This window comes from Salvelinus fontinalis, chromosome 22 (assembly GCF_029448725.1).
Source record: "Salvelinus fontinalis isolate EN_2023a chromosome 22, ASM2944872v1, whole genome shotgun sequence".
NCBI classification, from domain to species: Eukaryota; Metazoa; Chordata; class Actinopteri; order Salmoniformes; family Salmonidae; genus Salvelinus; species Salvelinus fontinalis.
The window spans coordinates 25,516,755-25,534,651 of record NC_074686.1 but is presented as its reverse complement, the minus strand read 5'-3'; the positions used below and the strand labels follow the sequence as shown (position 1 = coordinate 25,534,651).

General features: G+C 44.9%; 2 protein-coding genes across 4 annotated transcripts; one reads left to right on the top strand and one right to left on the bottom strand.

Annotated features, from left to right (window-relative positions):
• Positions 1–72: 72 nt before the first annotated feature.
• srd5a1 (steroid-5-alpha-reductase, alpha polypeptide 1 (3-oxo-5 alpha-steroid delta 4-dehydrogenase alpha 1)) lies at positions 73–8,336 on the bottom strand. Its single transcript, XM_055876963.1, has 5 exons — positions 7,912–8,336; positions 7,434–7,600; positions 7,102–7,203; positions 2,136–2,286; positions 73–427 (listed from the first exon to the last, which is right to left on the bottom strand). Exons 1-5 carry the CDS (start codon positions 8,220–8,222, stop codon positions 361–363), a joined length of 798 nt encoding a protein of 265 aa, XP_055732938.1. The 5' UTR covers positions 8,223–8,336; the 3' UTR covers positions 73–360.
• LOC129820103 (RNA cytosine-C(5)-methyltransferase NSUN2-like) lies at positions 5,032–17,628 on the top strand. Of its 3 annotated transcripts, none has more exons than XM_055876962.1 (19): positions 5,032–5,156; positions 9,785–9,942; positions 10,989–11,093; positions 11,203–11,308; positions 11,431–11,502; positions 11,837–11,921; positions 12,299–12,494; positions 12,950–13,024; positions 13,096–13,226; positions 13,317–13,390; positions 13,649–13,779; positions 14,060–14,156; positions 14,292–14,461; positions 14,528–14,620; positions 14,792–14,927; positions 15,903–15,995; positions 16,088–16,226; positions 16,339–16,378; positions 16,530–17,628. In XM_055876962.1, exons 2-19 carry the CDS (start codon positions 9,887–9,889, stop codon positions 16,834–16,836), a joined length of 2,106 nt encoding a protein of 701 aa, XP_055732937.1. In that variant the 5' UTR covers positions 5,032–5,156; positions 9,785–9,886; the 3' UTR covers positions 16,837–17,628. The 3 variants fall into 3 exon arrangements, with proteins under 3 accessions (XP_055732937.1, XP_055732935.1, XP_055732936.1); XM_055876960.1 differs by lacking the exon at positions 5,032–5,156 and adding an exon at positions 8,839–9,272; XM_055876961.1 differs by lacking the exon at positions 5,032–5,156 and adding an exon at positions 8,852–9,272 and having other exon boundaries at positions 15,915–15,995.
• The last annotated feature ends 269 nt before the right edge of the window (positions 17,629–17,897 follow it).

The following is a 17,897-nucleotide window of genomic DNA, read 5'->3' as shown; positions in this document are numbered from 1 at the left end:
TCTCATTGCGGGACATATCCAAGTTGATGGTGGTAGCTGAGGTGCAACCATGTGAAAAATATATCCAGCCACTCTTGGAGGATTTCTTTTATTTTAATAAAATAAATTGCCTCTACTTGGCATTGTAGCCTCCATCAGGGTATGTCTAATAATCTTGTCAGTGGTGTTGTGGTTTCTAGAGCTCTTCATATCTTCCCAGTGAATAGAATTGTCAGTACTCATTGTGTTCATCCTTGTACGTATTCTCTTGAGGTAAACACAAACAAGCAATAACAAACCTAACCAGACCCCAGATGATGTAGCATAGGGTCACAGCTCGTTGCGTTGGGCTGTTGGAGGTTGGATTGTTGTAGTGAATCATTATAATACAAATGGTATCAATGCCTTCCTGGATTTGGGGTAGTCTTCGAATTTCTGAAGGTACCACCTAGAGAGAAGGAAAGGCAGGAGGACATGAATTCACTATTATACACTGCTCAAAAAAATCAAGGGAACACTTAAACAACACAATGTAACTCCAAGTCAATCACACTTCTGTGAAATCAAACTGTTCACTTAGGAAGCAACACTGATTGACAGTAAATTTCACATGCTGTTGTGCAAATGGAATAGACAAAAGGTGGAAATTATGGGCAATTAGCAAGACACCCCCAAAAAAGGAGTGATTCTGCAGGTGGTGAACACAGACCACTTCTCAGTTCCTATGCTTCCTGGCTGATGTTTTGGTCACTTTTGAATGCTGGCGGTGCTCTCACTCTAGTGGTAGCATGAGACGGAGTCTACAACCCACACAAGTGGCTCAGGTAGTGCAGTTCATCCAGGATGGCACATCAATGCGAGCTGTGGCAAAAAGGTTTGCTGTGGCAAAAAGGTTTGCTGTGTCTGTCAGCGTAGTGTCCAGAGCATGGAGGCGCTACCAGGAGACAGGCCAGTACATCAGGAGACGTGGAGGAGGCCGTAGGAGGGCAACAACCCAGCAGCAGGACCGCTACCTCCGCCTTTGTGCAAGGAGGTGCACTGCCAGCGCCCTGCAAAATGACCTCCAGCAGGCCACAAATGTGCATGTGTCTGCTCAAATGGTCAGAAACAGACTCCATGAGGGTGGTATGAGGGCCCGGCGTCCTTAGGTGGGGGTTGTGCTTACAGCCCAACACCGTGCAGGACGTTTGGCATTTGCCAGAGAACACCAAGATTGGCAAATTCGCCACTGGCGCCCTGTGCTCTTCACAGATGAAAGCAGGTTCACACTGAACACATGAGCACATGTGACAGACGTGACAGAGTCTGGAGACGCCATGGAGAACGTTCTGCTGCCTGCAACATCCTCCAGCATGACCGATTTGGCGATGGGTCAGTCATGGTGTGGGGTGGCATTTCTTTGTGGGGCCGCACAGCCCTCCATGTGCTCGCCAGAGGTAGCCTGACTGCCAATAGGTACCGAGATGAGATCCTCAGACCCCTTGTGAGACCATATGCTGACACATGCACATTTGTGGCCTGCTGGAGGTCATTTTGCAGGGCTCTGGCAGTGCACCTCCTTGCACAAAGGCGGAGGTAGCGGTCCTGCTGCTGGGTTGTTGCCCTCCTACGGCCTCCTCCACGTCTCCTGATGTACTGGCCTGTCTCCTGGTAGCGCCTCCATGCTCTGGACACTACGCTGACAGACACAGCAAACCTTTTTGCCACAGCTCACATTGATGTGCCATCCTGGATGAACTGCACTACCTGAGCCACTTGTGTGGGTTGTAGACTCCGTCTCATGCTACCACTAGAGTGAGAGCACCGCCAGCATTCAAAAGTGACCAAAACATCAGCCAGGAAGCATAGGAACTGAGAAGTGGTCTGTGGTCACCACCTGCAGAATCACTCCTTTTTTGGGGGTGTCTTGCTAATTGCCTATAATTTCCACCTTTTGTCTATTCCATTTGCACAACAGCATGTGAAATTTATTGTCAATCAGTGTTGCTTCCTAAGTGGACAGTTTGATTTCACAGAAGTGTGATTGACTTGGAGTTACATTGTGTTCCCTTTATTTTTTTGAGCAGTGTAGTATTACAAGTGTTAAAGGTGTATTTCATCCCAGACCGTGTGTGTGCAGTGTGTCTTCATGTGGAATGTGTGTGTGTGTTTCCTACCTGTGGTGAGCGAAGGCTCTGCTGGCAAGAACAATGAGAGTGAAGATGGAGAAGGATGTGCTGTGGACAGAATGAGCCGCCAGGGCAAATCCCGCCCACTCTGTTATCTCGCCAAAGAAGTTTGCTCCAGACACATACTCAAACAGCCCACCTACAGGAGAGAACATAAGACAGGGTACAACCAGTGATGTACAGTATATAAACCCTGGATTGCTGATGCTATGTATTGACCAGTGAAAGGCTTTGAAGCCACCGGTCAACCATATTGGCACTGGCCAGAAGAATGAATGGCACCCCCTATCAGTCATCTAGTGTATATATAAATAATTTGGTAGAACCACAGGAACAGTCACGACAGCAATGTGATTAACCAGGCCCGTGTCGCATGTTTATCACCTGCGCCAGTCAAGATTCCACTGATCCAAGGTCTGGGTTTTAGTCTTAGCAGACATGCTTATCCAGACCGACTTACAGTAGTGGATACATACATCTTTGTACTTTTTTCCTACTGGTCTCCCGTGGGAATCGAATTCACAACCCTGGCGTTGCAAGCGCCAAACTCTACCAATGGAGCCACACTACATTCATGGAAGCTAACACAGAGTTAGTTGCCTTTTAATATATATATATATATATAATATACACACTATACCAGTCTAAAGTTTGGTCACGCCTACTCATTCAAGATTATTTTTTAAATGTTCTACATTGTAGAATAGTGGTGTATACATAATCATGTCGTGACCAAAAAAGTGTTAAACAAATCCAAATATTTTACATTCCTCAAAGTGGCCACTCTTTGCCTTTGACAGCTTTGCACATTCTTGGCATTCTCTCAACCAGCTTCACCTGGAATGCTTTTCCAACAGTCTTGAAGGAGTGCCCAGATATGCTGAGCACTTGTTGGCTGCTTTTCCTTCACTCTGCGTTCCGGCTCATCCCAAACCATCTCAATTGGGTTGAGGTCGGGTGATTGTGGAGGCCAGGTCATCTGATGCAGCACTCCATCACTCTCCTTGGTCAAATAGCCCTTACACAGCCTGGAGATGTTGGGTCATTGTCCTGTTGAAAAACAAATGATAGTGGGACTAAGTGCAAACCAGATGGGATGGCGTATAGCTACAGAATGCTCTGGTAGCCATGCTGGTTAAGTGTGCCTTAATCTAAATAAATCAGACATTGTCACCAGCAAAGCACCATCACACCTCCTCCTCCATGCTTCACGGTGGGAACCACACATGCAGAGATCATCCGTTCACCTACTCTGCATCTCACAGACACGGCATTGGAACCAAAAATCTCACATTTGGATTCATCAGACCAAAGGACAGATTTCCACCGGTCTAATGTCCATTGTTCATGTTTCTTGGTCCAAGCAAGTCTCTTATTATTGGTGTCAATTAGTAGTGGTTTCTTTGCAGCAATTTGACCATGAAGGCCTGATTCATGCATTCTCCTCTGAACAGTTGATGTTGAGATGTGTCTGTTACTTGAACTCTGTGAAGCATTTATTTTGGCTGCAATCTGAGGCTGGCAACTCCAATGAACTTATCCTCTGCAGCAGAGGTAACTCTGCGTCTTCCTTTCCTGTGGCGGTCTTCATGAGAGCGAGTTTAATCATAGCTCTTGATGGTGTTTGCGACTGCACTTGAAGAAACTTTCAAAGTTCTTGGCATTTTCCGGATTGACTTACCTTCATATCTTAAAGTAATGATGGACTGTCATTTCTCTTTGCTTATTTCAGCTGTCCTTGACATAATATGGACTTGGTGTTTTACCAAATAGGGCTATCTTCTGAATATCAACCCTACCATGTCACAACACAACTGATTGGCTCAAACGCATTAAGAAGGATAGAAATTTCACAAATTAACTTTTAACAAGGCACACCTTGAACTCTTACTCTTACTCTTACTTGAACTCTGAAGCATTTATTTGGGCTACAATCTTAGGTGAAGTTAACTCAAATGAACTTATCCTCTGCAGCAGAGGTAACTCTGGGTCTTCCTTTCCTGTGGCAGTCCTCATGAGAGCCAGTTTCATCATAGCTCATGATGGTTTTTGCAGCTGCACTTCAAAGTTCTTAATGTTCCATATTGAGTGACCTTCATGTCTTGAAGTAATGATGGACTGTCGTTTCTCTTTTCTTATTCTAGCTGTTCTTGCCATAATATGGACTTGGTCTTTTACCTAATAGGGCAATCTTATGTATACAACCCCTACCTTGTCACAACAACTGATTGTCTGAAATTAACTTTTAACAAGGCACTCCTGTTAATTGAAACGCATTCCAGGTGACTACCTCATGAAGCTTGTTGAATGTGCAAAGCTGTCAAAGGGTGGCTACTTTGAAGGATCTCAAATATAAAATATATTTTTATTTTGTTTAACACTTTTTTGGTTACTACATGATTCCATATGTGTCATTTCATAGTTTGTATTTTATTCTACAATTTAGAAAATAGCAAAAATAAAGAAACTCTGGAATGAGTAGGTGTGGACACACCTACTCATTCCAGAGTTTATTTTTACTATTTTCTACATTGTAGAATAATAATGAAGACATCAAAACTGAGATTTTTGGTTCCAAACTCAGTGTCTTTGTGAGACGCAGAGTAGGTGAACGGATGATTTCCGCATGTGTGGTTCCCACTGTGAAGCATAGAGGAGGTGGTGTGATGGTGCTTTGCTGGTGACACCGTCTGTGATTTATTTCTAATTCAAAACACCTAACCATCATGGCTACCACAGCATTCTGCAGTGATACACCTTCCCATTTGGTTTGCGCTTAGGACTATCATTTGTTTTTCAACAGGACAATGACTCAACACACCTCCAGGCTATGTAAGGGCTGTATGACCAAGAAAGAGAGTGATGGAGTGCTGCATCAGATGACCTGGCCTCCACAATCACCCAACCTCAACCCAATTGAGATGGTTTGGACTGCAGAGTGAAGGAAAAACAGCCAACAAGTGCTCAGCACGTGGGAACTCCTTCAAAACTGTTGGAAAAGCATTCCAGGTGAAGCTGGTTGAGAGAATGCCAAGTGTGCAAAGCTGTCAAAGGCAAAGGGTGGCTACTTTGAAGAATGTAAAATATATTTTGATTTGTTTAACACTTGTTTGGTTACGACATGATTCCATGTTTTATTTTTACAATGTAGAAAAAGGTACCACTAAGAAAAACCCTTGAATGAGTAGTTGTGTCAAAACTTTTGACTGGTTCTGTGTGTGTGTGTATATACAATTTCCCCCCCCCCCCCCAATACGAATGTTTGCTGGTGAGCATCAATATCGATAATTAATGTAATACTGATATGAGCATGGCATATCGTGATATGGGTTTATCCTTGCTGTTAACCTACACTATTGTGTAAAAATAAATTCATGACTGTTCCTGCAGTCACAGAACATCTACTTAGCATACTTAACAGCCTGCTGATGGGCCATCAACAGGCTTTCCATTGTTTTCAAGCTAGGTTAGGCTCCCAGAACATTCACACCTGGTCCATGGGAAATCAGGAAGCAGTTATCTGAACTTCAAAGCCTTGGAAGAGAAGTCCACACAGTTGCAATGTTATTCATTCAAACAGATATGTTTGATAAAATGCAACTGATTTCAATATAGATTTTCCATATCAGTGCCCATCACAATTGAATTGTTTATCTTGGTCCCAGATGTTTGTGCTGTCTTGCCAACGTCTATGATCATTCACTGGCTTGTCAGTACGAAACAAATGTATGCACACACTATTGTAAGACGCCCTGTACAAGAGCATCTGCTAAATAACTTAAATGTAATGTCAAGGAGTTGGCTATAGAGTACAAACAGGTCTGGGACCAGGTTATAGCCATTGTACTATGATCGTGAGCTCTATCAAGATCTATCCATCCCAGGCTGCAATACAGAAAACCCACCTCTGATACAATTTCACACACTTGATTATTTTCATCAAGACCATTCAAATTATCATTGTGGTTGTATAATTGGAGAAAGAGATCCCTAAAATAATTGTAAAAACTGCAGTTAAGTAAAGCATTCAATAGTGGCATTATTACAAAAGGAAGAAAAACACTACTGACGACATGTTAATCTACCCGTTTCAATTTCTTCAGGTCTCAGGTCAGTTTCCGGTGAAACTGTAGCATTGTATTTCAGATTCTTTCTCACAGTCAATCTGGCTTCAAACCACTTCTAAGTCACTGAAGGTTGATCTCAATTTTTAGTGTTAATGTCATCGACTGATTAAATACGGCAGCATAAAAAATAATTCATAAACACGGCACTAAAGACCATAGATGGCTGCAGTCCTCCCCCCTGCTTGAACACAGACTGTGTACAGCCACTGCCTTCACCACTCCTCCTTTAAAACCATCATGTTTCTCTGGATTCCAGGAGTGCCTACAGGGCGGCAGGTAGCCTAATAGTTAAAAATGTTGGGCCAGTAACTGAAGGTCATTGGTTCTAATTCCTGAGCCGACTAGGTGAAAAATCTCTGTGCCCTTGTGCAAGGCACTTAAATGACTAAAATGTAAGAATGTTTCATACGGTGTGACTAGACTTACTGCATTCTTCTGTCTCTACCATAAAAAGCTTTATTTGTAGAAGGCTTTAGGGTGGACAGGTTTCAACTGGTTCATCAGTTATGAACGGTTCACCTCAGGCACAAGGTGATGGTTTCGACCCTCTCTGGTGCTGTGTCATAGTGACACTATACTCTCTGTAATCCTGGATTTAAAATAGAATACTGGAAAGAGTGAACTCCCTGTTTTAAGCAACACTGAACATCAGTGTGCTACTATGGTTGTAGCTAGCATAGACACATTTTACAGACATTATTTACAATGTGTTCAGCTGGCCATGAGAGAACTGATGTGAAAATGTTACAGCATGCTGTCCAAAACGGTCATGGCGTCTGGTCAGCGGAAACCTGTCTCTCTATATCTCTCTGTAGCGGGTATCTTACCTGTTGGTATCTTGTAGCCGGTCTCTCCAGGCTTCCGTAGGTTCCTCAGGATGTGGTCTGAGTGAACGTTCACCAACCAACCCACCAACCACAGCGCAGAGCCTGAAAATCAACCAATGGGGAAGCTGTTTATAATGACAGTGTATAAGACAACCAATGAGGTGAAAATGAGGAAATGTAAGGTATGTTTTGGATAGCATGATGTGGATAACTCTAGAACGAGAAGAAATTCATGGAACATATTGAAATAGACAACTGTGTAATTTGTGAATGTGTGGTTTATGCATTAATACAGACCCTATGCTGTATGTCATGTCAGCCATGTCTCTTACCTGTGATAAAGCAAGGGCTGGTAACCCAATCAGCAGAGTACTCTGCATAGTGGCTCAGGTATCTGACCTGCATGTAGCCATTATAGATGCAGAACACAAAGGCCAAGGCGAACGATGCAAACGGTGTAGATTTCCCTCCACGAATTAAAAATGGATAGATGAGAGATCTAGAAGAAAATAAATAGAACTGATGAATAATCATTTCACCACCTGTTGTCTAGGATGCATGTCTCGTGGCTGGGAATGCACTGCATTTCAGTTACAACATTGGCACATAATTTAGCAATGTGTTATTACAATTGAGAATTCAATTGCATATGAGGCGGTACTCCGGGCAGAGAAAAATTTACTTGGTGATACAGTAACCAAAAAAAGATTGAGAACCACTGACCTAGAAGATATGACAGTTAGTGTTTGTCAAAGTAACACTGTACTTCACATGCATACAAAGTACTATCTTCTAACCATTGGGTCTTACCTTTGCACATAGTGGCAGAAGTACATGACCAGCAGTAACTGATTGGGAAGATGAGTGGTTTTCGCAGCAGAAGTCCACAGCACAAGGCACAGTGGCACCAGAAAAGCAGGTAGTTCCTGCACGAACCAGGCGAATTTGACGTTGACGGGGAATCCATATCTGCTTGTTGCGTATCTGCCATAGGGGACATTTTCAAAGAGTAAAGTTATGAAGGTACAAGCAGCCATGAAAATCATGAAGTATGCCAGGCAGTCCAAAACATACAACTCTTCTGTGTCGGAGGCGAAAAGCTTTAAAAGAATACTGTCCATCTTTACCAGATAAGCTGCAAATAGTGTAAGATATTACATTTTTATTCAAAACAATGTAAATAAAGTGAATGTATCCAAGGCAATTGTGAACACATATGTCACTTGCACAAGTATGCGTACTGCGATCATCTTACTGGTCTGCTCAGTTCCGTCGTCCAATCATAAGGATAAATAAAGGAGCCTGACTCATAATGAACCAATCGAGTCACTTTGTTTTGCATCGTCATTATCTAGCCAATTGAAAATGGATACAACGTTATTCAACTACAAGGTGTGTTCAGGAGAAACCACCACACTGGTAAAAAGATGAAATGACAATAAATTAGATGAATTCCATTACATATTTATCCAAACTGTCGTTTCCTTAACTGGCGAGGAATATGCTACGGACTATATCGTTGATTCCTCGCCAGTTAAGGAAACAAGGAGAAATGGCTATATACTTCGTTTTTTTAAACGGCAGTTTGCATAAATATGTAATGGAATTCATCTAAATTTACTGTAATTTCATATTTTTACCAGTGTGGTGGTTTCTCCTGAACACACCTTGTAGTTGAATAACGTTGTATCCATTTTCAATTGGCTAGATAATGATGATGCAAAACAAAGTGACTCGATTGGTTCATTATGAGTCAGGCTCATTTATTTATTGTTTGGAGGAAGGGGTATTCGTGCACACACAAAAAAGCTTATCATTGGTTACTGGCTGACTAGCTCCAAAACGAAAACATATTTGAGTGTGTTTTTGGTTTTAGTTGGCCAAAATGTTGCACTGATATTTTCTATTTCTCAGGCTAATACATCGCTACCTATAAACTGGGGTCCTGTCTCATATGCGTGCGTCAGTCGCTGAAACAGAACACGAGTGCAGTACCATTCGCATTTCAATCATCTTGTTAGTAAAATAAATTTAGCTACACCAGAACGTTGCTTCGCAGGTTCATATTTAGAGTGGTGTGTGTTTCCAAAATGGGGAAGAGAAGTCGACTGAGAAAGAAGGAGCATCAAAATAATAGCAAGCCTGGTGGAAGGGATAACCGGGACAATGCTGTAAGTTTTGATAGCTCTTCATAGTTAGCCGGCTAATTTAGCGTACTGTAGCTAACTTGCCTAGGTCACCTCAAATTATTGTATGCCGACTCAAAGAGATTTAATTTCGCCCCAGCAACTTTGATTTGATTACTACTGCACAACTCATTGCTTATAATGACTTGTTGACATAGCTATGTGTAGTTAGCTAGCTATTTTATCTTGGTCCCAGATGTTTGTGCTGGCATGTCAAGGAGTTGGCTATGCAGTAAAAACAGATCTGGGACCAGGTTATAGCTATTGTACTATGATAGTAAACTATATCAATATCTATCCATCTGAAGTTGCAATTCAGAAAACCCACATCCCCTTCACACTTCACTTTACCCCCATCCATTCCTCTCCTCCCATGTCTCCTCTTCGGTTCCCCCCTCATCTACTCTCCTCCCCCGTCGCCTGGCGTCTTCCCTCTCCTCCCCCTGTCGCCTGGCGTCTTCCCTCTCCTCCCATACTCCCATATCTCTGTCCTGTAGGGTTGGGGTGCAGGCTACGCTGACATAATCAAGGAGAACAAGCTGTTTGAGGCATACTACCAGGAGCTGGGCCTGGTGCCTGAGGGGGAGTTTGACCAGTTCATGGAGGCTATGAGAGAACCGCTGCCCGCCACCATCCGCATCACTGGATACAAGAGGTACGGAAGGGAAGCTACTAAGCTAGACCTCTGCCAAGTGGTCAGGGGTGTATTCACTAGGAAGTAAACAATAACGAACATGGAGGGACCTATCTAAATTTGTCCAATAGAAACTCTTATTTGCCAGATGTTTTCTGAGAAACGTTTTGTTAGTGTGCACTAATAAATACATACATGGACCGTGGATCCTCTATGGCACAGATGGAAGTGGTCTTTCTCACCCTGTAGGTGAGGTGACAAACTTTTAGTTGAAATGTACCTCTTTAGATGTTTTGTAAAGGGATGATGATTTATACACTCCCACTCTTGTTTTAGCCTGGTCCCAGATTTGTTTGTGTTCATGATAATTTGACATGACAATGACCATAGGGGGGTTAGCGAGGCAGCAGACACAGGTCTAGGACTAGGCTACTCTTGCTCTACGTCAGGATTCATACTTATGAAGATTGCTTTCCGAAACACCACTCTGTTAAACCTCTAAGTTTATTAAAAAGGATTGTCCATTGGGTTGTCCCCATGTACTTCCCGACGGGCCGCCCCCAGGTGTTGAGGGTAGGTAGCAACACATCCGCCACGCTAATCCTCAACACTGGAGCCCCTCGGGTGCGTGCTTAGTCCCCTCCTGTACTCCCTGTTTACCCACGACTGCATGGCCAGGCACAACTCCAACACCACCATTAAGTTTGCAGATGCCGAAGGAGGTCAGAGACCTGGCCGGGTCTGCATTGTTTCCCACCACCCGCCAACCCCTCTTTTACGCTACTGCTACTCTGTTTATCATATATGCATAGTCACTTTAACCATACCTACATGTATATACTACCTCAATTAGCCCGACTAACCGGTGCCTGTATATAGCCTCGCTACTGTTATTTTTCACTGTCTTTTTACTGTTTTTATTTCTTTACCTATCTATTGTTCACCTAATAACAATTTTTTACTTAAAAATGGCAATGTTGGTTAGGGACTGTAAGTAAGCATTTCACTGTAAGGTCTACACCTGTTGTATTCGGCGCACGTGACAAATAAACTTTGATTTGATGTAGCCATGCCAAGGAGATCCTCCACTGTCTGAAGAACAAGTACTTCAAGGAGATCCAGGAGGTAGAGATCGACGGGCAGAAGATAGAGGCTCCTCAGCCTCTGAGCTGGTACGTATGCACACACACACACACACACACACACACACACACACACACACACACACACACACACACACACACACACACAAAGGGTCATCTGCTGTAATTGTGTGTGTAGGTACCCAGATGAGCTAGCGTGGCACACCAACATGAGCAGGAAGATCCTGAGGAAGTCTCCTCTCCTGGAGAAGTTCCATCAGTTCCTGGTCAGCGAGACCGAGTCGGTGAGGAAGTCTTGAGTGTTATTTAAGAATTAGAAAGTAATTTAATATGATCTCGATGGTTTCTTAGCTGTATGGCTGCCTTATGTACTGTGGTGTTTCTTTCTCTACGTTGGTCTCTACAGGGTAACATCAGCAGACAGGAGGCTGTAAGTATGATCCCTCCTCTGCTGATGAAGATTGAGCCCCACCACAAGGTAAACGACACACTGGACGCCTTTCTGGCCAAGACCTGCTTCCATTTCGGTCCCTAGACCCTAAATCTGGGAACATTATTGTGTTTTTGTGGGTAGATTCTGTCCCTAGACCCTAAACCTTGGAACATTATAGTGTAACTGTGTATTTCTGTGGGTAGATTCTGTCCCTAGACCCTAAACCTTGGAACATTATAGTGTTTTTGTGGGTAGATTCTGTCCCTAGACCCTAAATCTGGGAACATTATAGTGTAACTGTGTATTTCTGTGGGTAGATTCTGTTCCTAGACCCTAAACCTTGGAACATTATAGTGTAACTGTGTATTTCTGTGGGTAGATTCTGGACATGTGTGCTGCTCCTGGATCTAAGACGGTGCAGTTGATTGAGATGCTCCATTCTGATATGGACGTACCCTTCCCAGGTAACCCGCGCGCACGCACAGAATCAAATCTGTAGAACAATGTAACACACACCTGATGCATTGGAGTATCTGAATTGTGGCCCAATGGAAAGGGCAGTACGTTGCTGAATGTATCTTTTCTGTTACTTGGTGACAGAAAAGATAGCGGTTAAGAGCATTGGGACAGTAACCAAAACATTGCTGGTTCGAATCCCCGAGCAGACTAGGAGAAAAATCTGTCTGTGCCCTTGAGCAAGGCACTTAACCCTTATTGCTCCTGTAAGTCTCTCTGGATAAGAGCATCTGCAAAATGACTAAAATGTGAAACAATGTAACAAAGCATTGTAATCCTGAACATCATCTCCCCCTCTTTCTTTCGCTCCCTCTTCCCCCTTCAGAGGGCTTTGTGATAGCCAACGACGTGGACAACAAGCGTTGTTACCTGCTGGTGCACCAGGCTAAGAGACTGAACAGCCCCTGTATCATGGTGGTGAACCATGATGCCTCCTGCATCCCCAGACTACAGATAGACACGGAGGACGGACAGAAGGGCACACTGTTCTACGACCGCATCCTCTGCGATGTCCCCTGCAGGTGAACAAAGAGTTAACCTGGTTACCTGTTTAGCTGAGAGAAGGAAGTAAATAGTGATTGAGAGAAGTAGGGGAGAAAGGTGGGGGGCAAAGGATAATCTGGGATTTTGGTATTCGACAGTCAAAACTAGACATGATGTGTAGACAGTCAGATATACTGAGACATGTCAAGCTCATGGTTCTACCCTGTGGCTTATGATTGGCTCTTCTGTCTGATTTATGATTGGTGGCTGCACTGGGTAGGCTACTGCTTGTTTTGTTTTTATTAGGGGAAGAAAATGTGACCACAAGAATGAGACAGGAGAGAGGGCGATCTCCTGTAACCACATTGTTGGATTGTCTGTCTGGGAAAGCTAATGTGTAGTTAGATGATCCAGGGAAGCTGACAAACTCCAATTTTGGATTTTTATTAAGTGTGTTGCTAAAAAGTAAAGTATTCTGTGTGTGTTTCTACAGTGGAGATGGCACCATGAGGAAGAACATTGATGTGTGGAAGAAATGGACCACCAGTAACAGCCTGCATCTCCATGGGTGAGGAGAGAGAGAGCAGGTGCGTGTATATGTATGTGTGTGTGTGTGTGTGATAACCTGTGTGTCTCCAGTCTCCAGATCCGTATAGCAGTGCGTGGTGTGGAGCAGCTAGCTGTAGGAGGGAGGATGGTCTACTCTACCTGTTCACTCAACCCTATAGAGGACGAAGCTGTCATAGCAACGCTACTGGAGAAGAGTGAAGGTAACACATGCATGCATGCACACACAAATACAGTGTCACACACACACACAGGTGATAACTGCCTCTGTCTGCCTCTTTGTCTTTCTCCAGGCGCGTTAGAGTTAGCAGATGCGTCAGTTGATCTCCCAGGGTTAAAATGGATGCCTGGAGTCACCAAATGGAAGGTATATAACTGTTGGAACACATGACCGCCACCTCATGCCTATTAATCACTGCTAGCGACTACTAGAGGTACTTGATAGGCCTGACAGTCTAGCCACTACAATAGTCGTGATATTCCACCACCATGTCAGTTTGACTACAGATTTAGCCCGTTTTATAACTGAGTCTTTTGCGCTCTCTCCCATCCCCTCCTCTCCCTCCAACAGCTACGTCTCACACACACACTTAATCTCTCTCACCATCTTTCCTTCCATCTCTAGTTGATGACTAAGGAGGGTCAGTGGTATAAGGACTGGTCCGAGGTGCCAGCCAACCGCCACACACAGATCAGACCCACCATGTTCCCTCCCACAGACACAGAGAAACTGGCCAATATGAAGTTGGAGAGATGGTACACTCACCTGCGTACACACCTGCACACAAACACATAGGCCCCACTTTATTTGTTTAGAATATGCCTAAAATGTCAGTCATGACAATCATGTACATGTATTTGCTACACTTGTGCACACAGCTGCATACCTAATGCTAATGAGATTAAAAATTAAAAGCTGGACAGACTTTCAAATCCCTGTGAAGTGTTGCTGGTTTGTGTTGATTTGATTTCTACCAGCAGAGGGTGCTGTTGCCTCAACTTTGTATATACCGTGTATACGTATGTGTGTATTCAGTATGAGGATCCTGCCCCATCACCAGAACACAGGAGGCTTCTTTGTAGCTGTCCTGGTCAAAAAAGCCCCCATGCCCTGGAACAGAAGATTTCCCAAGGTACACACACATGTACATGCACGGCCACACACTCACGGATAAGCCCACATCTCGGATGGAAGGCAACACCATCCGGTAGCTCATATACCACAGAGAAGTTCCCGTTAAAGTGAACTATGATCCATCTTTCTCCAGTTGAGGAAGGAGCAGTCATCCAGCTCCGTGCCCCAGCCAGAGGACTCTCCAGTGGGCACTCCTCTTCCTGAGATGCCCTTGGAGGATGGAGAGAGAGATGGAGGGAAGGAGGCAGGAGAGGACTCGCCCAAAGAGGCAGGCGATCAGACCAAGGAACCCAACGTGTGTGGGTGAGTTGAGAGAAAGAGAGGGGTGGGAGGGAAGAGTGTGTATTCTGACTCTGTTCTGTGTTCCAGGCCTCCTCCCAATAAAAAGATGAAGAGACATGGTTTTAAAGAAGACCCCTTTGTCTTCCTCACTGAAGACGACCCGGTCTTCCCCCCGATAGAGTGAGTGTGTTTGGTGTCTGGTGGATTGTGTAGCCTATGTAAGCAGCTGCTCGATATCAGCATTATCTGTACAGAGGTGACAATGTTTTGACCAAGCATAGATGGTATTACCTTTACATGTTTTGATTGATCCCTGGTTGTTGATCTATTCCGTTAATGTGTGTTTTGCAGGTCATTCTATGACCTGTCTCCAGACTTCCCTAAGATAAACGTTCTGACCAGAACCCACGAGGGAAAGAAGAGACATCTGTACATGGTCTCCAAGGAGCTACGCAACGTCATGCTCAACAACAGTGAGCGAATGAAGGTAGGAAGGTGTGTGTGTGAGAGACACCTGTATGTTCTCTAAGGAACAATGTGGCGCCCTGCCTAACAACAGTGTGTGTGTCACTACCAGCCCATCAAGGGGAGTCCAGGTAACAGATGGGATCCTTTTCATCCCAAATCCCCCTAGTACACTCAGCTCCTGCACAGGTGGCCGTGTGTGTGCATTCAAGCAGACAGAGAACCCCCATTCCGCTCTTTGTCTATTTCCCCTCTCCTTGTCGCTCTCCCCTCCTCTGCTTGTCGCGCTCTCCCCTCCTTGTCGCGCCCCCCCCCCTTTTCGCCCTTTCCTTTTCCCCCTCCATCTCCCTCCTCTCCCTATGTATCTCCCTCCTCCTCTCCCTATGCATCTCCCTCCTCCTCTCCCTATGCATCTCCCTCCTCCTCTCCCTATGCATCTCCCTCCTCCTCTCCCTATGCATCTCCCTCCTCCTCTCCCTATGTATCTCCCTCCTCCTCTCCCTATGTATCTCCCTCCTCCTCTCCCTATGTATCTCCCTCCTCCTCTCCCTATGTATCTCCCTCCTCCTCTCCCTATGTATCTCCCTCCTCCTCTCCCTATGTATCTCCCTCCTCCTCTCCCTATGTATCTCCCTCCTCCTCTCTGATGTTTTGATGTTTAGACCTGACCCAGGTTCAGATCAGCCTCCAGGTAAGCAGTAGTAACAGACAGGCTGAGTCCATCACCAGACGGTTCCCAGAACTGCACACATACTGACATACAAGCAACATACTTAACAGGGTTCTGGCTCAATGATGGGAGAAAGTATTTCGTTTTCTTAAAAGCAATGGTTTATTTGAAATGGCCATCTCCTAATTGGAGCAATTTGACCTAATAAACAAATATTAGCATAACCAAAGAAATCTAGAAACTGTCATCACTATTATTGAAAACAACAATGACAACGTTGAAATGCGAAGCAATTGTAAATATGTTGCTGAAACAGTCATTATTTAGTGTGTTTTGCAGGTGATCAACACAGGGGTGAAGGTGTGGTCTCGCAACAGCGACGGGGAGGAGTTTGGCTGTGCCTTCAGACTAGCCCAGGAGGTAGGTGCATGCACACACGCGCGCATTCAATCCTTGCTCTCCTCCTTCTGCTCTCCTGATTCTGCACTCCTCATTCTGCTCTCCTCCTCCAGGGTATCTATACTCTGTTTCCCTACATCCGCTCCAGGATGATCACAGTGAGTGTTGAGGACATTAAGATTCTACTGACTCAGGAGAACCCGTACCTCAGCAAACTGGAGGAAGATGCTCACCAACAGGCCAAGAAGATGGGTGTGTGTTCTCAACTGGAAAGCAATGATCTGTGTCTAAGGCCATGTTGGGTGTTGGCCCATTCATGTCTGTATTACTAGTAAGTCCTTCATGTTTTCCTCTGTCTTCACAGGAATGGGCAGCATTGTGTTAAAATACCGGCCTGACAATAGGTAAGTGTCCATTTTGTTTGCCTGTCTGTGTGTGTTATATTATCTGTTATCAGAGAATTCACGCTGACCTCCCTCTCACCCCCGCTCTCCCTCACCGTCCTCTCCCTCTACCCCCCCACTCCCTTACCGTCCTCTCCCTCTCTTTCCTCAGTAACCCTGATGGTCCTCAGTGTCCTATAGAGCTGTGTGGCTGGAGAGGCAAGACCTCCATCAGAGCCTTCGTGCCCCGCAACGAGAGGTTCCACTACCTCCGCATGCTGGGGGTCGAGGTATTCAGAGACAAACAGGGGCAGGGACCCAGGGAGGAAGAGAAGGAGGTGAAGGAGGGAGAGGGAGAGACGGAGAATGGGAATAAAGATGTCAGCACAAAACAGGAGTTGAGAGGTGAACATCGAGGTGACGAGCACCTGAGAGGAGATGAGAGGGAGGGAGGAGGGGAGGTTTTGACCAGCACCTGAAAGGAGATGAGAGGGAGGGAGGAGGGGAGGTTTTGACCAGCACCTGAAAGGAGATGAGAGGGAGGGAGGAGGGGAGGTTTTGACCAGCACCTGAAAGGAGATGAGAGGGAGGGAGGAGGGGAGGTTTTGACCAGCACCTGAAAGGAGATGAGAGGGAGGGAGGAGGGGAGGTTTTGACCAGCACCTGAAAGGAGATGAGAGGGAGGGAGGGAGGAGGGGAGGTTTTGACCAGCACCTGAGAGGAGTAGAAAGAAATGTGTATCTCAATAGTCTTAACAAGTTTTCCTCTCTTTGGCTGCACTGATGTTAATGAACTGGAGGTCATCCACCATGTTGTCACCCATGTTTTTGCAGATGGAGAAGAGGGCTTGAGAAACCACTTTAGACTAGTAAGATACACGGAGGAGGGAGGAAGAGGTGCTGTATGAGGTTGAGCAGTGCTGGCCAGACTAGAGCTAGACCAAACGTGAGAGAGAAGAGGGGTGTTAGGTAGCTCAGTAGTACTTCGAAACCACTGCCATAGCAGAATGGCCACCCCTCCTAGACAGGGCATGTGGACTCTTTCATGCTCCCCCAGACTTGGTGTGCTTCAATGCTTTAGTGACTTTTATTTTCTATTGTCGGTTTTATTTGAACAAAACTCAACTCCACTGGCAAAACATGGAGAGAGTGTTGTTTATTTTCTTATTGTGCATGTTTGAAGGTTTCTCTTAATGGCCATTTCATTTTTTACCATTGTAAGTAAGAAGAAAGGTGGAATTGATTAAAAGTATTAAATTCATATAAAGTCTCTGAAGTGCATTGCAATGTAATCTCAACCCCAACTCTGCTTCACAAGCTCAAACTCGCACACGTACACATGTAGGTGGTTGCTATGATGACTTAACTGTGTCATATCACACAACCAACCATACACACACACACCATCAGCCATACATCTCCTGTTTCTAACCCATCTCTGCTGCCATGATGACAGGAGTCATGACGCCCGTGCAGCCCCCTCACCTCTCACTGCAGCTGGAAGAGAGGAAAAGAAAGAATACACTTGCTTTTCTCATTCC